Genomic DNA, 16398 nt, shown 5'->3' with positions numbered 1-16398 from the left:
ATGGGAAAGGTAGCCGACGCTATATCTTGTGCTGGGGCATTATTGCTCATGTTGTATATCGACTGCCCACTGAGCACAGCATAAGGACTATCTGCGAAGATGAACCACACACCACTGCCGTAAATTCTAAGCGATATGAAATATCCGCTTTGAAGAGATTCCAGTCGCCAAAAACAATAGGACTATTTGTAGATATTAAATAAATACAAATACATTAACTAGATTCAATATGAATACCTTACTAGTGTACGGTGCCATGGCAGGCTATATAAATTCGAAGAGCACAGATGTCGAGAACTACGGATACCTAGGTAGCAAACTGTGTTCTTTGATATGACAGATGAAACAATTGACCAAAATTTTGAATAAAGCTTCATAGCAAAATCTAATAGGAAGTAATACAATAATCTCAGCATTATGGTTTGTCCAATCAATCATTTAATTCTATAGTACTGCTGTTTGTGTTTTTACAAGAACTCCAACCTAGATTACACTGCACCCCTAACACTAAAGTGCTGCAAGGCCATTTCCATATTTACGTCCTAGGCTTGAGAAAGCTGTTTTCTCTCTCAATTGATGAGATAGAAATAATTTGTCAAGCTGTGAAATTTTTATGAATATCCTCGTAGCCTCATCAACACTGGCGCAGTCAAGAACCTATGTGTGTCACTCAATTACCCAAGTTTCCTTGTTACGCCTCTCAATCAATCCCTTATTGTACCTAAGTCAGTCAGTAACCATATTGATATTCGGGTTATATCGCACCCTTACCTTGTCCTTTGGCTTGTTTTCTTCGGCCTTTGAACCAGAAGCCTTTTCAGCACCGTTGTCTTCTTTGGCTTGAGCTTCAGCATTTTCCTTCTCCTTCTTCTCTCTCAAAGCCTCATCTGCGATAACGTTCTTATCCTTCTCCCATTGTGGACTTGGGTCATCAAACTGATCCTTCATCTTCTTCGTACGTTCAGCTTTCTCCTTTTCTTCGTTCTCGCGAGCAATACGCTCTTGTTCCATTTCCTGAAAATTATTAGTGGTTATTAAAAGCCAAATATGACTTCACTTACCTCCATGTGACGAATATCATCAACACTTGGCTCATACAAATGCCAAATGGTATAATGAGGTAAACCAACAACTGAAAATTTCATTCGCTTTGCCATCTATTCCTTGAGTTAGCATCTGCAAAACGGAACAGTCAAAGGATTTCGAACCTTTCCAAATCCTTCAGTCTCGGCATGCTTTTCAAAACTAAACGCAGGGAAATGGACACCAGATCTGAAAACTTTGGCCTTGGCTAAAATACTGACACCCCCAACACCATCAATATCCATTTCCATGTCAGGGTCACCGTATGGATCTCTCAAGTATGCTAAATGAGGGCGCCATGTCGCATATTCCGCATATCCCTCGACAATAACTGCATCCTCATCAAGAGTATCAGCTAAAGCCAAGGCTGTCTCCGACTCTTGCCATGAGTTCAAATCATAAGGTTGCTCCCCTCCAAGCCAATCTGGCAATGGTCGCCAAACATCTGAAAGTTATTAGCATGTAGTGATAGAAACTGTTCTCCTTCACTCACTAGGTACAATGACATCCTTATTGTGGCGCATAAGATCTTCTAGAATTGTGAACGGTGCGGTTTCGACATCAACATCTCTCCAGTAAACCCAGCTGTGATAAGGACGTAATGCAGCACTTAATAGCCAATTTCTAGCTTGTGCCATCAATTTTCTACGGCTTGCTTGGGCAGCAAAACCATGACGACTTTCCACATCCTGGTTGACCTTTTGACCAAAATCCTTTTCGATGATAGATATTTCGCCATATGGTTGTTTAGGGTCCTGGTCGGCTTGTAATTGCTCCAAAAGTTGAGAGAGTAGAGAAAGGGTATTGTCTTTGGAATCGGAAACTAAAAATGCGAGATCTATAAGATGATGTGGGTATGTGAAGTTACGAAGATGGCCGAAAAACATTGGTAGATGGGGTTCAGCATCTCGGAGGGGGGCGCAAAGTAAGATTCGCTCCTCTCTTTCCCAGCCTCTAGCAGTCCCTTGTACATTCGAGAGATCGTAATATCGAACAGTTTCGAGTTGAAAGTCGTCCCCGGAAGAGATGAGGCCAAAAGACAATACTGGAAGGACAGCGGCACCGGGCCATATAAATAGTCCTACTACTAATGCGAATACCAAGACAAGAGTCAAACGAACGAGGAGCTGCCTTCGACGGCGCAGCGCTGGGGGTGACGTCCTTGGTTGAAATCTACATTGGAAACAAGGTATGTCAGTAAATTACATCAAACGTAATTGTCGCGCCAAGTTCAATGATCAATTCAATTCGCACGAACCTATGTGGTGATATGGAATATGTGTCGCTCTTAGAATATGGATCGCTCTTACGAGGATATCCATTAGAATATGCGGTTGCTTGATGCCTGGGCATCATCTTGGGTGAGGATACAAATGCATAAGAGGGTAACATTCAAGAGAGTTACACTGAACCCAGATGGCTGAATGTCAAATTTTGACGTCGATTGTCGAGAATTGAGAGTTATAGAAATGGGTATTGGGAATAGTTTAATTCAAAGGACGAGTACAAACAGTATGAGCAGGGGAAATTACCGAGTGGATTCGTGTTCCTTGGATGGGCTTGCTCAAACCAAAAAAAGATCCTCAACCATGCCTAATAATTACCTTAGAAGTTACAAGGGCTTTAATACGACGCAATTGGACTTGGGAGTTGAACATAATACCAATCAATTAAATGGGTAGTAAATTCTATAATACTATGGGGTATAAAACAATCTTTTAATTTGTAAATCATTCCAACTTTCAATTGAAAAAGGGATCTTTTCCAAGTCCTCATTGTGTGAGGGGCAGGAGAATATCAGCAAAGGGCTTTCCTTAGAACAACCAAAGAGGCACAACCAAAAAGGGCATTAATATTCACTCTGTTCCATGGAGTATGAACTGGTACCTACCTAGTTAGCGGTGGTATGTGGTACCTATTGATAGAATATCTTGAAGTTTGAGACATCATACTGTTACTTATTAAGCGATTAGACGCGAATGTTGAGCTTGTTCACATCTCTGCGGAAAATGCCTGTGGCTGCTCCAGCAACATATCGGAGAGTTTGCTCACACTGCTACTCCTCTCTACCTGGGCCCTACTGTCCATGTTAGGCATATTGCAAAAGGTTTCAAGATGTTGATATAGATTTGAAGATGGAGTAACTCTAAACACATGTACACAATGATGAAAAACCGACATCAAGATATTAGATAAGAATTAAAGGAGTTCGAAACAAGGATCGAGATTCTGCAGATGTTTCCATTATTCATTTCGAATATTCGATGCATGGGCCCTTTTCAGGCTCGATCTATCACCATTAAAGCTTAGCTCGATTACCTAAGCTAGCGCCTGAGCTAGTGAGAAGCTCTTTTATCTTCTTTCGCACGAAGAAAAATATTTTTAATTTTTAAACCTTTCAAGCTTCAACAACTTTTCAACATTCGACAACTTTCAATTGAACCTCCAATGATAATTCATCCTTTGGTAAGTAAACATTTAGGCAATTACTTTATCTTAATTCCCCTTCGATATGATTACAAAACCGATCTGTCAATCCCCTGACAACCAGATTTATCTGGACATGATGTCTTAAAATATGTTTTAATTCATGATTCATCGAGCCTCAATTTTTATCATTGCACATTCTGTCAGTTGTCATCAGAATCACTGCTAACATTGCAAAGTAAATTTTAGCTTAGATCCAAATTTTAAGATGTCTCCATCAGCCTTATCAGAGCCTATTGCCATATCATTCATTGCTGGCCGATATTTGCTATTCGACATAGATGTCGTGACTCACCTTCGCAGGACTTACCATATCTGCGGTGTTTTGACTGGTACCATCCCGCAGATTCCACAACAGAACTTATTCCTTGGCCTACCCGTCGAGTTACTACCAGAGGAGGCCAAAGTCCTCGTCAATAAAAAAATTGCATATATTGTTGAGGATACTCCCTGGCATAAGCAACATTTCCCTTCGATAGAGGGATCAGACAGAAAAAAATACTTGGAATCTCTCAGAACGGAGGCATTGAAGGCAAAGAGAGCTGCAGATACTGAGGCTAGAAAGCGGACTGAAAATGCCCTAGCAAAAAAAGCTCTGAAAGGTGGGAGTGAATCATTACCGGGTACCCCCCGAAAGAGTAATGAGTCTAAAGATTCCATTTCCAATGAACCAGATTCTTTGTTTGATGATGAACGTCCTGCCTCTAGAGCATCCTCTGCGGCATCTCCATCCACAAAACTTTGGGGAATCACACCAACCGTTTCATATCATTCATCCTCTTCATCTCAAAACTTTCCATCAAGTTTAGATCCTTCCGTTCCTTCATCTTATCCTTTGTTTGCGCACTTGCACTCTCGTGACTACTTCATGACACCTGGCCTCCGCTTCGGATGCGATTATACTGTGTACCCAGGAGATCCTCTCCGCTTTCATAGTCACTTCATAGCCACCGGTTATGGATGGAACGAAGAGATACGCTTGCTGGACATCGTCGGCGGTGGTAGGTTAGGGACCGGTGTCAAGAAGGGCTTCTTGATCGGTGGTGAAAATCCCCAAAAGCAGTCAGTTGAGGAGACTGATGGAGTAAGAACGTTTTGTATTGAATGGGGTGGCATGTGATATACCCATATGGGTTGGAGAGACACATCTGCTTATTGCCATATCGATATAGAATTATGAATACAAAATGAGTTTCTTAACAGCTATCTAATTCAAGTCATGCTCTTGTGCAATCTCAGTGTTGACAGTTCTTGTGTCTTTAATGCATTTATGATGAAGTTTGAGAGCACCTACCATTGACGACTTAATATTCCCGACAAAGTACTGACAAACAGCTTTACCAACATAAACACCCTTTCCATGATGAGACTCCCTATGATAAAGAATGAGTGCCCGTCCGTGGTGGATTTAGCAAAGTAAACTCTGTGAAACCACTAATGCCGTCCCTGCATTCTAGAATTGTCCTCGGTCGGAATAACTCCATCCTCCGACATAATTCACATCATCTGAAATCGCATCAGATAATAAACTTTAGGAACCATGTTTGGATTCCGCCTTCCGACATAAAAATATTATTGACTGGTGCTGTTTCAGTTATCTTTTCCACTCAGTCTTATTCATACTGGAAGATGCCCTTTATCTGTAATTTTCTGATGGTATGGTGAGACCAATAGACATCGACTCATTATCTCTTTGTGAACAACTCCCGTTTGCGTTTGGTTCGATCTTAGCTTATCATGGCCACTCCAGCGATGCTCGATAATGGCACAAAATTCGACATTGCTTCATGGGCAAATTGGACCGCGGTCAATGTTACACAATATGTGCCATCAGCAAGAGATCTCGCTTTGGCAGGACCGCGAATGGTTATGAAACTTGGTTCCTTTCTTACAGTTCCCGAAACCGTTGATAATATATTGGGTATAAGGATGGGGGCGCGAATAATTCCAGAAGCCACTGGCGTTGGCATACCTGATCCTGCGGAAACGATAACCGCTGCAGCAGTTGCGGGCATAAGACAAGCTGTGGAGACCGGCTCAGCTACATTCACGGAAGAGAATATTATGGAAAGCTCAAAGTTCTCTTTGGAGAGTGCGCGAAGTCTGGGAGGCCTATTTACCTATGCCACAAGCAAATGGGCGCTAGGATGTATAGTGATGGCTGTCGTTTTAAATCGCACGCATATAATGGCCAGCACAAGAAGGCCGCTCGAATTTACTTGGAAACCACGCTTCCTATTACGAATAATACCAATCCTTCTACTTCTCGTTCAAGCCAGGTGGCTGCTACAATCAATACAATGCCAGACATCCCCTGATTTTGGTTACCTACGGTGGGGTAACTCGTCAAAATCTAATAGCCTTTTGTTCACTCAAAATGGAGGCCCATTGCATACGTTCAGTCAAGCTCTCCTATTTGGTGCTAAAGATTCCGACTCATGTCTGGCAATCAATATGATTCCTAATGATTATATCGCGGTGAATGAGACGAGCTCTGAAGAAAGCATTCCCACCGCATATAGTCTTTCCGGATCTTTGACACTTCTATGGCCTTTATTCAAAACTTTTAGCCTCAGTCAATTTGTCGAAACAGTATCCTGCGCTGTTCAAGGTAAGCCTAGCCTATATAGCTTCCAAGATTCTTTTATTTCCATATTCAGGGTAGTGCTAGGAGCTTGAACTTCTTGATCTCCGTCACTCCCTGTAATAGCTTGGATGTATTTGAAAGTGTGTCTCCTAACGAAATTCAGGTCGTCAGGTCGCAGCCGAAACTGGAATGACACTCTTCGAACACTCATTAGCATTTGCTGAGGCTGATGCTGCGGTTAGTGCTCAGATTATTGGGTTTCGCAAGATTAATGTTTCCTCGGAAGACGACGCAAACGCTGGACCCACTCAAATTGCCATCACACGCTCCATGATTATGAAGAAGATTAACACCACACCAGAGGTTCTACTGGTTGGATTTCTCTCAGCAATGAATCACTTGAGTAGCCACATCCTGGGAATATTCGACGTTCAAGGAAGATTCCGGTTGCTTAACACTGGATTTTGGGGCATTTCATTCATGTCTGTCATAGTATGGAGCCTCTTCTCATTTTCTTTCGAAGATTTTTCGACTCAAGGATTATTGAGATTTCCCACGGTCTGTATCGTTGGATTTATTCCTCACGTTCTTGTTCTGTGCGGTATCATTATATGTTCAATCATATATGGCGTTGCGTTGATTTTGTCTACATTGGCACCTCTTCATGGTATTGATGAGTCCGATACTCCAGTCAGACGAAACCTACCAGGTACCCGTCCTCGATTATCTTTCTCACAAAGACTGGTCAAAGCACATCATAATATGCAAGCAAATGTTCCCCTATCAAGTATTCGGATTACGATGCACATGGACTTCTACACCGCCTTACTCAGGACAGGCTTTGCTGTTATGACTATGGCAAGTGAAGCTGTTTACCTGAATGAGAGTCGAGGAGTAAATGTCAAACCTAATACATGGCTTGAAGATGATCGTCTACGTGAGATTGAAGAGACTGGAGCTCTATGGCTAGGTCCAAGTTTTAGAGCACATGAATCTGAACTTGCTATAGATAATCATATGCCTCACAACGTTGGTCTCGTTGCAGCTACAAATCAGAAATTTCTATCTCACAGCCCTTATTTACGCGAAATGACTGCACAGAAAAATACAAAATCCAAAGGACAGGAACGAGCAATACGAGATGGTGTCGGTGCTACAGAACGTAGTGGACGTTGGGTGATGGCCTTGGAATTCTTTATTGGCATTAATAGATTAGTTTTCAGTTGGTAAGTACAATATTCTCCTTCTTGGTCTTAGATATTCTCCATCTTTGGATGGTTGACATACGGAATTGGCACCGAATACTTCATCTCCAGCATATTTTCAGAGCTGTTTCCAATCTTAGAGCTCAGATTTACCCATAAAGCGCAAATCATAATTTTACTGGTATTGACAGCTACTAACTCTTGAATTGTAGGTGGGCAACATGTATCTTGATGCTCATGAGCTGGCTGGGTATTCAAAGTCGTCCACGATGGCTTCTTTGGCTTGTAAGACAAACGAAGAAAGAGTCTTTGAACACAGCCGTACAAGCAAATGATCCAGATACATTAAACTTCTGGCTACTCAATATCGACGGGGAATTAACGTTACCGAAAGATGAGCATGTGGACGTAGAGGTTGAAATGAGACGGCGACTCAAGACTGATCAAGAATATTGGAGTCGACATAGGGAGGCTGAGTTAGACTCCAGCCTTTATCAATGGTGGCTTAATGGTGGTTGGTGGGGAAGTGATGATAACAGCGGAACGTTCACTCCTGAGAGAAAAGATATCGAAGACGACATGACCAGTGTGATATCTTATTCGACAGAAAATGACACAGATTGGGAGTCGGATGATGCCCTTACAGATGGTCAAAGAACTCCCACACAACGATCACCTCAACCATCACGGGAATCTAGTCCATTTATCGACACACCCTTATCCTCAACAGATTTAGCTCAACTCTTACATCCTCGAACCCCTGAAGAAAGAGCCGAAGCACAAGCCCTCGCCCATCACCTTACAAGTGACAAAATCATAACCCGTTCCCGCTATCGTGATATGATCCAAAGAGAACGTGCCCGCGTTTTAACATCCACCCTCCAACGTCCCCCGAACTTCATCTCCTCTGATCCATCCGGAAAACTTTCTCCCGAAGAAGAAGCGCAAATCCTCGAACATCTCATCATTTCAAAACGTAACTATCAAAAAGCTACCAAAGAACCTGCTTCTTGGATGCAAGGTGCATCAGGTATGGGAGAAAATGGTCCACAATGTGTAGTATGTCAGAGTTCACCTAGGAGTATTATTGTATGGCCTTGTCGTTGCTTGAGTTTATGCGATGATTGTCGTGTTACGCTCGCGATGAACAATTTCGATAAGTGTGTTTGTTGTAGGAGGGATGTGGTTAGTTTTAGTAGGATTTATGTTCCATAGCGGGATTGTGGAGATGTGAAAAGAGGAGATGGAGTGGAGAGAATGCGGGCGTACAGATTGACTTGAGCTATTACAAACACCAGGTTCCCATGGCTAGGTTGGAAGCTGGGGTTATTTTGTTATGGTATGAGATTTGCATGGAGAGCAGAAAGTGTGCGACTATTGATTCGTTTTAATTTTTCTTTCTTTTTTTTTTCTCCACAGGGGCGCATAATTTTCATCATGAGGAGTAGTACAATGTTTTATTTTTGTATCATTAGATTATGATGTGATGTGTGTGTATGAATCAATAGTGTGTCTATTATAACATGAATACAGAATACATATGGCTACATGATGACCAAGTTTATCCGAACATTCAATTCATTGAGTTCACGCAACCTATGCTATGTAATTAATTTTATTCTGTATTAATTAGATATTGTTTGCTAGGTATTTTGTGCCATCTCCCTTCCACCCTCTCTATTACATTGACACGTAATAAGTCGTGTAAATAGTGCTTTAATATTTAAGCAATAGATGAGAACTTTAGATCCCACTTTACCCCCACCAGCAGATGATCAAATATGATCACAGGAAGAGTTTGTGATTCTACTTCTTGCGGGTTTTCGACCTGCCTCTCTTTTTGTACGCATTCATCCAATGTACTTTATGTAGATGTAGACTAATGTTTCTTCCCCTACGCATCCACATCTTATATTTTACCATTCCCCCTTCCAGATTCTTCTTTCCCACTCTCCTCTTTCCTGGGAGAGAAAAAAAAACAAAAAAAACAATGAATCTTAATCCCCATCCCTCTCCAAAAACCCCGGATCATTCCTAACCCTCACCTCAAACTTCCTCCACCACTCCTCAAACGCCTTCAACGGCACAACTTCCACACCTTTCCCATTTCCCCCATCCATTACATTCCCGCTAAAACTCGCGAGGAAATTAAATGCATTTTTTATGATTCGCTGCGCGAGAACTAACGTGTCTGTTTTTGGGTTTTGTGAAGGTCGGGAGAGGATTAAAGATGTAGAGGGGTTAGAGGGGTTAATTGATGAAGGAGAAGCAGAAGAGGAGGATAGTTGTGCCATTTGCGCGGATACTGAGTCGGCGCTTTCGAGAGAGATACCGAGGGTTATTTCGGCTTGGGGATTTAGTGAGGAGGGGTTGGAATCAGCGTCCATGTCGATTTCGGGCGCCGGGTTTGGATTGCTGTTTTGAGGGGTCGTGTCGCTGTTTATTTTAAATATGGCGCTTTCTTTTCCCGGTCCAATGCCTCCGAGGAATTTAAACGGTGGTGTGGAGGCTGGTGTGGAGGCATTGAGGGAAGGGGGTAGTGAGATGTAGACGGCGGCGGCGGTGGAGTGTGGTAGTGTTATTCCTGGGAGGAGGAATACGCAGATGTGGTTGTAGGAGCGCGCGGGGAGGGTGAAGACGAAGGATGTTGGGGAGGGAGCGGACGTGGGGGTTATGATTGGAGGTTGTCCGGTGGGTATTCTGTGCGGGCAGAGATTAGTTTTTTGTTGTTTGATTGATTGGGATAGATATGAAGTCTGAAATAGGGAAAAGAAAGAACATACATGCCGAAGAGTTGAGGAAGTGAAGGAGGGGCTTGCTCCATGATTTGTTTACTTTTGCGCCTTTATGCGATTTGCGATATGCGATTGAATGTGACGTAGAAGAAACAGCTATTTGAATATTCCGGAGCTTCCAACCTAGCTCAGATGATGAATGATTCAATTAACAGAATAGATATAATTAAAACAATATATTGCAATCTTACCAAAGATTGTTTGTCTAGGTACCCAAAATTGAAGAGATTGGTTTGCTCTTTATCAATATTTTCAAAGGTTGTTCGCGGAAAGTTCTCGTCCCGTCTAGATAGATTGCGGGGCAGCTCTCTTTTTTTTTGCATGGGTGTAATTAATATAATCTCATGCACGTCATAATGTGCTAATATTGACTCCCGAGACTCAATACACGTTGCTATAGTACCACACTAACAATAGTACTATACTGTTAGATTGTGTATAAAGTATTTCAGATTTATTTTATGGTAGATTCAAAAACTTAAACATCTGGATTTTGCATATAAATATATTTTGTTTAGACACATATTTTTGGATATACGAATCACATTCCTTGAGAGAAACAGAGATAGACATCATGAAGACTTATTTGGATCTTGTTAATGAGTGCGATACGTAAGTACTTCTATTTTGTCATTTTTCATTGACTTGCCAAGTACTAGATGATATCACTGCATGTAAATGGCAATGGAAATGGTGGAGATGTGGCTTTTGGGATTTGTGACGATTGGATGGTGCTTGAGGAGTACAATGCAGTAAAATGCAATTTGCCGTCATACAACCAAGTGGTTGGTAACATGAATATATGCTCATATATGAAGCAACAAGGAAGGATCAACTTCCAAAAAGTGCTCACAACTTATCAGAGCTGTGAACACTCAAACACAACATACCTACTCAACTGCACAATGCTTCCGGATCCCCCAAATATCTATCCCACCATCCATTCCCCAAGTTGAAAATCCCAACTAACGCACCCCCAGATTTCCCTACCCGGAAACAGATCCGGTCGCTCACACAACTATGACCTCTACTATTTACACCCTCATCCACGAAGATCCCTTAACCTCCACCATCTACCCCTTGGGCTACATCACCCTCCCCATTTATGAAGCCCTCTGCAAAGTACCCACCAGCATCAAAGGAGAAATGGTCGTCAACCAATCCTCCCGCACCATATCCATCTTCACCCAAGCCACCGAACCCGAACGTACCGCCGCCGTAGCCACAACATGTGACTACTGGCATTCCAACAAAACCTTCCAGGTGCTATCCGGATGGCGTGATGAGGTATATCCCGTGTATGGACCCGGAAATGAAGTTTTGTGGTCTGTGGAGCGAAGTGCTTCGGTATTGTTTGGGATCCTGGGTTATGGTATTCATATGATGGCATATGTACGTTGTCCTGAAGTGAAATATGGCATGAAGTTGTGGGTGCCTAGACGCTCAGCCACTAAACAAACATATCCTTCCATGTTGGATAACACGGTTGCGGGAGGGATGGCTACGGGAGAAGATAAGCTTGAAGCTTTGGTTAGAGAGTGTATGGAAGAAGCTAGTTTTCCGGAAGAGATTGTGAGGAAGAATGTGAAGGATCAGGGTGCTCTTACATATTTCTATGTAAGAGGCGCTACTGCTGGAGGGGAGACGGGTTTGATGCAGCCGGAATGTGAATACGTTTACGATTTGGAGCTCCCTGCCGATATCATACCCAAACCAAATGATACCGAGGTGGATCAATTTTATTTATTGACAGTAGAGGAAGTTCAGGAACGCATGAAAAATGATGAGTTCAAAACCAATTGCGCAATCGTTCTGTTGGATTTCTTCATCAGACATGGCATATTGACACGGGAAAACGAGAGCGATTTCGAAGAGATCAACAGCAGGATTCATAGGAAGTTGCCATTTCCAGGACCACACAATATTTGAATACTTTAGTATTCCAGATCTGAAAAAGGTATCTGGTGCTTGAACGCCCTCAAGACTTTTTCAATTTCCCATCCACAAACGCCCCACGCAAATGCAAACCAAATGTGCATGCGAAAAATCGGATTTCAATATTGTCGATTTTCCCCTGCCAGATTTTTCAAAGATTTCACCACGTCATAGAAAGCAGGTCCTTTCTTCTATTGTTTTCGGTTCCCCAGATCTTTCATCTATTTCTTAATGAGAAGATAAACATAGTCGACTCGTAAGGGTGTGAGCTTCTTATAGGGACCCTCCAAACCCATCAACAAACCACCGAAGGAGATATATGCCTTACTATATCAGAAATTAGTCAATCAATTCATAGAATTTAGATAGCATAGCCAAATGGCAAGCAATCAGGCAATTCCAATCATTCAAGAAAAAAACCTACATAAGATCACTATTCTCTTGATCCTCAAACTTATAAATCTTCCCATGACAAACATAATCAAACATATCTGCGAGCGTAGCTTCACCGCCCAATCCCATCCTATTAGCATCTCTCCATCCCTTTCCATCATCCTTTGTACCATCCAGATTAAGAGATGTCGCAAGCACAACGCGAATGTTGTCGCCAACGGCTAATGGGTATAGCTCGGTATTGATATCGAGGAGCATAGAAACAGAATGATCGACAGTGGAAGTGGCCTTGATACGTCCTACTCGTACATATTTCTTATGGTCCAATTCATTGACAGTGAAGTGCTCATCGAAGAGTTGCGCGTCCGCGGTACCCGACATTTTTGATTAGATATTGGTGGTAATAGAATAGGTGATGGAAGTATTCGAAGTCAAGAATCTCCAAGATATTTGTGTTGATTCGGTGCAAGATAGTCGAAGTATCGAAAGACAGTCCTGTAGACTTCACGTTTATAATGCTTGACAGTGGTGTATAAATGGCTTTGCTGCAAGTAGGTATGAAAAGAAAGCTTTGTCTTTCGCAAAATATTCCAATCCCAAAAACATCAAAATGAATCGGAGATCGGCCGAACAAAACTCCGGCGCAAAATTATTGTGGAAGTTCTAACTAGCTCACTTTTAGTGGGATATGAAATACCCCGCGACAGAATAATAATTATTCCTCCCTCGTCATAATTATCACCACACATTTTCCACAAAAATGGCTTTTCGAAAACGCAACTTAGCAATCGCACAACCCGGAATTCAAACCTCGCAGACTCCTATCCCAGAAAAAGTAATTCCAATTCCAGGTATTCGTCCATCACCACTCGATGGTCGTCCAACTACATCTACAGGTATCCGTTCTCTCGATTCTGTACTAGCCGGTCATGCAGGACTCCCACTTGGCACATCTTTACTACTTGAAGAGAGTGGAACTACGGATTTCGGTGGCACGTTGTTGAAATATTTTGCGGCGGAGGGTGTGCTTCAAGGACATCATATTCATATCTTGGGCATGCATCAAGGATGGGGAAGAGAATTACCGGGTTTGGGTGTTGCGGAAGGATCGTCTTCGAAGAAGGATGTGGATAGTAAGGCGGCAGATGATAAGATGAAGATTGCCTGGAGATATGAGAGATTGGGAGAATTTGGCGCAAGTGGTGCGAGAGGTGGGTGGTCCTTTGTATATATGTTTGATGGATTCATAGATGAATTTAATATTGAAATGCGAAAGCTAATACCGTTGTTGTGTAGAGAGGAATGCAGTGCAATCGAGTACAAACTCGTCAGATCCACCTTCAATATTTTGCCACGATTTCGACCTTAGTAAAAGATTAATTCCTCCATCGTCGACGCAGATGCACTTCATTCCTACGATTCTCAGACCAGACTTTGATTTCGCAGATACAACGAGTCAAACAAAATCTCCTTTTACTCCACTCCTCCAACATCTCTCAACACAACTCGCCCGAACGCCTTCTACATCTATTCACCGCATCATAATTCCCTCCCTTCTGTCACCCGCCCTCTACCCCTCTCACGCTTCCCTTCCTTACCACATCCTTCCCTTTCTCCATGCTCTACGAGCCCTTCTTCGTCAATATCCAACCAGATTATCCCTCATACTTACCCTCCCCCTCCCCCTTCACCCTCGCACCACTGCACTCACAAAATGGATCGAACTCCTCAGCGACGGCGTCCTCGAAATCGCCCCCTTTCCTTCCATAGCCATCATTCCTAAAGCCGCTCCCACCAGCTCCTCTAATCCCGCTCAAGAAGAACCTCCACAAGGAATGTTAAAAATCCACCGCTTACCGATATTCCACGAGAAGGGCGGCGGAAGCGCCGGATTTGCTGGAGACGATTTGGCATTTTCTTTAAGTAGGAGGAAGGGACTTGTTATTAAACCATATAGTTTACCACCCGTTGAAGACGAAGGTGAAGAACAAAAAGGAGGAATCGATATCGATGGAAAAGGCGGAAAAGCCACTAAAGTCGACATAGAATTCTAGATAGATAAATCCCCCAAAAGGTATGGGCGGATATTGTATAAAGCATAGATATCCAGGCGTTTAGACGGATGGAAAAATATTACTCAGAATCAGAATGCTGAATATGATCTCCCAACATATTTTCCATCTCGAATTGATTCCAGGCTCCTTGTCCATTGGATGTGATGGCTCCCATGTAATTACTGTCAAATATGGCTTCTCGAGGATTATATGACATGCCCGAGATACGACGACGAGCCCCTTCACCGAGACATGATGTAAGTATCATCCAAGCTATGACTCTCGTTAGTAACTGTCATGATTTGGGCACGATGGGACAATATCACATGCCAATGAATAGCGTAATGCCAATTGACATGACCAGTATCAAGGGCCAAAGTGCCGGCATTGTGAACTGAGATGTTGCTGTAGAATTACCTCATCCGTGGCTCCCGACATTCAATGCTGCGGTGCCTCTTATGAGATGATTGCTCATCTCTGAAAGTAAAGGCCATGCTGACTAATGAGACAATTCTCCTAAAAGTCTGAATGGAAAATAGCACCCAAAGAAAGTGCTCTACAAGTCGTCTACTAGGTAATTATACACACAAGATCACACCAATCATGCTGGCAACAAGTAACAATTGCAAGTGAAGAATATCTTATATTATGACTATCTGAACGGGCCCATGATGATATGCTAGAGTCCACGCTCCAACCATGAAATGGCCTACTAGAACACAGACCTGCCTGCAAGTACTATTCGTACCAAAATACTGCAACACTCTCGACTTCCTAAATATTTCAAGTCGAAAACTCACATGTACCTAATAGCACTCACCAATTAGCATAGAACTAATAATGATGTTTAATGCTGAATATGAATTTCCAAGATTTTTCAGTAAGCCGTTTAAATCAAGCACTTCGACCGGCGACAAAGACTTGAATTACAAGACGCAAGACAAATCTTTGAAGCACTGAAACCCTAGCTCCACAACCTATCATCCCAAGCTTTGAGGCTCAGTCCGGTGCGGGAGTAGGATTCGGTCGATGAGCATTCATGGAATGGATAAGCTGTTATCATCATAACGAGGAAGTGGTGAAGTAGTATAAAGTATACCGTACCTATTATTGGTGGCATTTTGAACTTGGAAGAATGGGATAAATTCTGTGATGACTGAATTGACAATTAGCTCTTGTAATGCTGATAAAATGGAAGCAAAAATAAGGTAATGTCTTTGAGATCAGAAAAGTTTGGTATTTTGGTTATCAACATGAATGTTCAGAAGCAGAACTGATAATTATTTTTTTCATCATATAAAGACGGGGTGAACAGTGGTAGTAGAGGGACAGTTGAACTTACAATTTGATATCCCAAGCGCAATAAACTGCCATGTAATGTGGTTGTGTGAAATTCCAAAGCAATTGTGATCTATCTTAGGCAATTGTTAGCAATTGAAAAGGTAAAATATTTCTAATTGAAATACGAGCATCAATAATGGCTCATATGGTGATGCATGTTTGTTCGTGGCTCAGGAGATCGCCGAGAACTAAGGTGTGTAGATTGAATCCGGGCCATGAGGATATGAATGAAAAGGGTATAAGAACGTACCAAGTTAATCAAGAGCAAACAGTCCAGCTGCGATGAAATGTTAATGTGAAGTTCGGTACTTCTGTCCCATTGTTACCATTCTACCAGACAATGCTGTATATTGCTTGTGAAGCAATTGATGAGGTTTGAGATGTTGGAAAAAGGGAATTCTCAACATCTCAATACCAAATCTGAAAAATAAATTGTTGTATGAAAGAGAAAATCTTATCGAGTTGCGAGAAAATTTAATGTCTTCAACCGCGCTAAAAAGATCTGCAAGGATAAATCG

The 16398-nt window shown here is 42.3% G+C and overlaps 9 protein-coding genes across 9 annotated transcripts; 4 read left to right on the top strand and 5 right to left on the bottom strand.

The window, feature by feature from the left end:
- Positions 1-712: 712 nt before the first annotated feature.
- Positions 713-2475, bottom strand: SS1G_08480 (hypothetical protein; the record flags this gene model as incomplete). The annotated part of the gene is made up of 6 exons (XM_001590690.1): positions 713-721; positions 772-1014; positions 1062-1157; positions 1209-1528; positions 1577-2256; positions 2342-2475. 6 exons carry the CDS (start codon positions 2473-2475, stop codon positions 713-715), a joined length of 1482 nt encoding a protein of 493 aa, XP_001590740.1.
- Positions 2476-3778: 1303 nt separating this feature from the next.
- On the top strand, positions 3779-4959 carry SS1G_08479 (hypothetical protein; the record flags this gene model as incomplete). The annotated part of the gene is made up of 2 exons (XM_001590689.1): positions 3779-4654; positions 4906-4959. 2 exons carry the CDS (start codon positions 3779-3781, stop codon positions 4957-4959), a joined length of 930 nt encoding a protein of 309 aa, XP_001590739.1.
- Positions 4960-5307: 348 nt separating this feature from the next.
- SS1G_08478 (hypothetical protein) lies at positions 5308-8753 on the top strand (the record flags this gene model as incomplete). The annotated part of the gene is made up of 4 exons (XM_001590688.1): positions 5308-6181; positions 6321-7383; positions 7575-8421; positions 8661-8753. 4 exons carry the CDS (start codon positions 5308-5310, stop codon positions 8751-8753), a joined length of 2877 nt encoding a protein of 958 aa, XP_001590738.1.
- A 606-nt stretch (positions 8754-9359) lies between these two features.
- SS1G_08477 (hypothetical protein) lies at positions 9360-10186 on the bottom strand (the record flags this gene model as incomplete). The annotated part of the gene is made up of 2 exons (XM_001590687.1): positions 9360-10062; positions 10146-10186. 2 exons carry the CDS (start codon positions 10184-10186, stop codon positions 9360-9362), a joined length of 744 nt encoding a protein of 247 aa, XP_001590737.1.
- Positions 10187-11177: 991 nt separating this feature from the next.
- Positions 11178-12086, top strand: SS1G_08476 (hypothetical protein; the record flags this gene model as incomplete). Its single annotated transcript, XM_001590686.1, has 1 exon — positions 11178-12086. One exon carries the CDS (start codon positions 11178-11180, stop codon positions 12084-12086), a length of 909 nt encoding a protein of 302 aa, XP_001590736.1.
- Positions 12087-12313: 227 nt separating this feature from the next.
- SS1G_08475 (UDP-glucose 4-epimerase Gal10) lies at positions 12314-12866 on the bottom strand (the record flags this gene model as incomplete). Its single annotated transcript, XM_001590685.1, has 2 exons — positions 12314-12419; positions 12517-12866. The coding sequence occupies 2 exons, from the start codon at positions 12864-12866 to the stop codon at positions 12314-12316; spliced, it is 456 nt and encodes a 151-aa protein (XP_001590735.1).
- A 379-nt stretch (positions 12867-13245) lies between these two features.
- On the top strand, positions 13246-14539 carry SS1G_08474 (hypothetical protein; the record flags this gene model as incomplete). Its single annotated transcript, XM_001590684.1, has 2 exons — positions 13246-13696; positions 13782-14539. The coding sequence occupies 2 exons, from the start codon at positions 13246-13248 to the stop codon at positions 14537-14539; spliced, it is 1209 nt and encodes a 402-aa protein (XP_001590734.1).
- Positions 14540-15503: 964 nt separating this feature from the next.
- On the bottom strand, positions 15504-15659 carry SS1G_08473 (predicted protein; the record flags this gene model as incomplete). The annotated part of the gene is made up of 1 exon (XM_001590683.1): positions 15504-15659. The coding sequence occupies one exon, from the start codon at positions 15657-15659 to the stop codon at positions 15504-15506; it is 156 nt and encodes a 51-aa protein (XP_001590733.1).
- A 511-nt stretch (positions 15660-16170) lies between these two features.
- Positions 16171-16287, bottom strand: SS1G_08472 (hypothetical protein; the record flags this gene model as incomplete). The annotated part of the gene is made up of 1 exon (XM_001590682.1): positions 16171-16287. The coding sequence occupies one exon, from the start codon at positions 16285-16287 to the stop codon at positions 16171-16173; it is 117 nt and encodes a 38-aa protein (XP_001590732.1).
- Between the last annotated feature and the right edge of the window lie 111 nt (positions 16288-16398).

Source organism: Sclerotinia sclerotiorum, genomic scaffold, assembly GCF_000146945.2.
Source record: "Sclerotinia sclerotiorum 1980 UF-70 scaffold_11 genomic scaffold, whole genome shotgun sequence".
NCBI classification, from domain to species: Eukaryota; Fungi; Ascomycota; class Leotiomycetes; order Helotiales; family Sclerotiniaceae; genus Sclerotinia; species Sclerotinia sclerotiorum.
Note: the sequence above shows the minus strand (reverse complement) of the source record. Positions and strands in the feature narration are given on the sequence as shown.